This window comes from Pyrus communis, chromosome 12 (genome assembly GCF_041283825.1).
Source record: "Pyrus communis isolate YQ-2024b chromosome 12, ASM4128382v1, whole genome shotgun sequence".
In the NCBI taxonomy this organism is placed as follows: domain Eukaryota; kingdom Viridiplantae; phylum Streptophyta; class Magnoliopsida; order Rosales; family Rosaceae; genus Pyrus; species Pyrus communis.
In genome coordinates, this window is record NC_142576.1 from 7,810,531 (window position 1) to 7,813,995 (window position 3,465).

The window sequence follows — 3,465 nt, forward strand, 5'->3', positions numbered from 1 at the left end:
CATTTTGTTAAAAATCTCCATTAAATTGAAGAAACTACCAATTCAATTTGAGGGGTTGATTTAACAAAAATACCCTCAATTTAATAGAAAATTTTGACGGAATGACCAAATTTATTAACAATCTCAGAGATTACTTCTGTCAATTTTAAATCTCAAAAACCAAAATAAAAGAGTTATACCAATCTCAAAGATCATTTTGACTCATTTTGGATAAAAAGCTAAGTTGATGTAAAGGAGTGAGAGAAGATCAAAATATAGGAATTGGATCCCATCCGGATCTAAAAGGAGCTAAGCCCACTAATCAATGAATCCGGACCATTGAAATTTAATCCAACGACTACAATTATTATAACTTTTAGAGGGACCCATTGTTTGTAATCGTTAGATCAAATTTCAATGATCCGGATTCATTGATTACTAGACTCAGATCTCTTGGATGTGGAGGGGATCTAGTTCCCAAAATATAAACCTGGAGCAATCTGCACGATCGCCATTGCTTTTTCTCTTTTTCTTTCTTTAAGTATGAGGTGTTTTCTTCTCTTTCCAATACTGGATGTGTCTTGGCCCTCAGGCTATGTGTTCTAGATCTTGTTACGTACTTGCCAGAAGTTCAACAACGGACGGCTTCTTGTCAACCCAGAAGACTACGAAAAATATTCGGCACACGTGTATATCTTTGGAATATGAGTAAAACAAAAGAATTGAAACAAAATCGTCAAGGCTACCTTTCTGCTAATTAGTCTTTTAGCCTCTTAATCTAAGTTTACTGTTCAGTGAGAATTATACTTGTAGTTATATATGATATGTTGACCGATATGATATATATGTTAATTAGTTGGAAATTTTTTTTCGTTTAAATACGATTTATCTCCTTGACGGCCTCAATTTACGGTATGTGGTTATAAATTGTACATTATCTTATTGTGTGACGGTTGCACTCTGAAGTTTGAATGTCTCTAGTGATATAATAATGATGATGCATGATATCATGTGTAGCCTGATTGTATATGTAATTTAAGTACAAAGGAGGAGGAATTGAAGCATCTTGGCACTCTTTTACATAAGGAGATTTCAGTCAGTTTGTTTCAGTTTGTCTCTAAGCACCCTCAACTTACAAGAGGGACTCATCAGATCAGGACCCGCAACAGTAATTTATTATATGTTAAACCATTAATTGCTTCCCCCTCCAAAGAAAAAAAACAGAGAGAAAATATAAGTACTGACTGCAAGCCAACCAGAAATACTAAACAAAAAGAAAAAGTTGCTACCATTTTATCAGGCAAGGCATAGAGTATTTGCCACTTTGATTACCTTCCAATCAAACATCACCCTAAGCAACCTCTCAGACGTCCTCGGCTCAGATCAATCCATGTACTTTTCAGACTCCAACTTAAATATATACACTCAAATATTATTGCACTTCTTTCATAACCCCATCTACTTTGATTACCCTTCATCTTCTTTTATATTTTTTGGAATTTTGATTTTCCTTACAATTGAGCCTTGCGGCAGAGAGTAGTGCAACAATGGAACAAGCACGGTATTGGATGTGGGCAAAGCGCAAACACAACAGCTTGAGTTCATCCAATCACGATCATCATGTTCAAGTGCCAACTTCAAACGATGATTCATGGGAAGAACAAGCTTTCGCCGAAGACGCAGCAGGGCCTCTCGGAGGCTGCATATGGCCTCCGAGATCTTATTCTTGCAGTTTCTGTAGGAGAGAGTTCCGTTCAGCGCAAGCTCTGGGCGGCCACATGAATGTTCACAGGAGAGACAGGGCTAGACTAAAGCAGTCTCCAAATGACGAAACTGCCCTTCAAAACAACCTTCATCATCATCAGGATCATGATCATTCTGTCCAAAATAGTGCTAATAATCCCATTTCATCATCTTTGGGTAGTTTCCAATTCCCATCTCGTCAAGTTTGTGCCCTGGTTTACAACCCTAAAAACCCTAGTTCCGATCCCGGTATTATTGCAACATCGTCACCGTCCTCAGTTTCTAAGCTTTCAGCTCAGCTACCATGTAAAAAGAATTGTGCTGAGCAAACCCTGATTCCACCTTCTTCTTCTTCTTCTGCATCTTCTCCTCAATCTTGGTCAGTCTTGGGCACAAACAGATATCATAACAACAAATCTGTGGCGAGAGATCATATTGAAGGAGAGAAGATTTCGAGAGTTGTAGAATATTCTGGATCTTGTAGGGCAAAAGGTGATCACCAAGTCGCAAATAATGATCATAATTTGTCTGTGAGTTTGAATTTGGTTGTCCGCTGTGCTCCTACTTCTGTCTCCAGTGACGGTGATGAGGCTATAGTTAGTTGCAAGAGAAGAAGAACGGATGAAATCCCATCATCGATACCCTTCTTCCTAAAATCAGGTTCTGTTGATAGAGTACATCATCTCCAACCAGCTGAAGGGTTTGAATTTAGCTCCAGCTCTATAGAAGAATTGGATCTTGAGCTCAGGCTTGGTGACCGACCTAAGGTAATTAAAGTTAATAAGTAGCAGAGAGAGGCAATATCAACTGCTGATCATAAAAACATATAAGTTTACTGCTTGACCTTTTGCTGGTCTTGTCTGTTTGATGAAATCCTCCTTAGTTTGCACCTTTTTCCCCTTAATTTCATATTTGAGGCCAAGGCCTCTGACTTTGTTTAATTTGATTTCATCCTGTTGGAGTGCTGTATGAATTTGTGTAGGGTGTAACAACCACCGTATGGGAGTTACAGAAAAGGATGAAATTAATTACGATTTGTCTTTGTTGATAATCACAATGCATCTCAGCTTACGATTTGTCATTGTATATAATTGTTTGCTCCTTGACAGGATCCTTACAAATTAATAAGTTCATAAAAATTACTTAAGAAAGAGAAATTTAGGATTCTGAGCGCCTTTCAAGTGAAATCATTATCTTCATGTAGCTTTGTATGTTGAGTTTTTGAAATGGAATAGATGTATACCAGTATATAACTTACTTTTACGAGTAAACAATTCTGCATATAATTAGGATGTAGAGTTTTTCCAAGATATTTCTCATGCATCCACAAGGGGAGCTCCAACTCCTTTCTCTAGTCTAAATATCAACTGTGATTAGAATTAACTTGAGCTGAGCTTAACCAAAGCAACAGCTCTCCACTCTGCACTCAAGTTCAAATTCTCTTGCTTACAGTTTAGATGGATTTAACATATGTAGAATTTTGTTTGGGAAAAAAAAAAAACTTTGAGGTAAGCTTGTTATAGGCTAAGCAGTAAATTTGACTATAGTAATGATATCAAAAACATGCTGAGTGCAGTCAAGAGTTTAGAAGTTAGAGAGAGAGAGAGAATTTGATTGTGGGGCTTGAAGGGTGAAGAAACTGACTAAAAATTGCATGGAATATCGTGACTCTTTTTCCCATTCAGTATTACCTCAGTGACATTCCGTCAGATAGGGTCATAGACAACTCAACTTACACACACA

The 3,465-nt window shown here is 37.4% G+C and overlaps 1 protein-coding gene across 1 annotated transcript; it reads left to right on the forward strand.

Annotated features, from left to right (window-relative positions):
- The first annotated feature begins 1,147 nt into the window (after positions 1–1,147).
- LOC137744626 (zinc finger protein 10-like) lies at positions 1,148–2,806 on the forward strand. Its single transcript, XM_068484400.2, has one exon. The coding sequence runs from the start codon at positions 1,527–1,529 to the stop codon at positions 2,508–2,510; it is 984 nt and encodes a 327-aa protein (XP_068340501.1). The 5' UTR covers positions 1,148–1,526; the 3' UTR covers positions 2,511–2,806.
- The last annotated feature ends 659 nt before the right edge of the window (positions 2,807–3,465 follow it).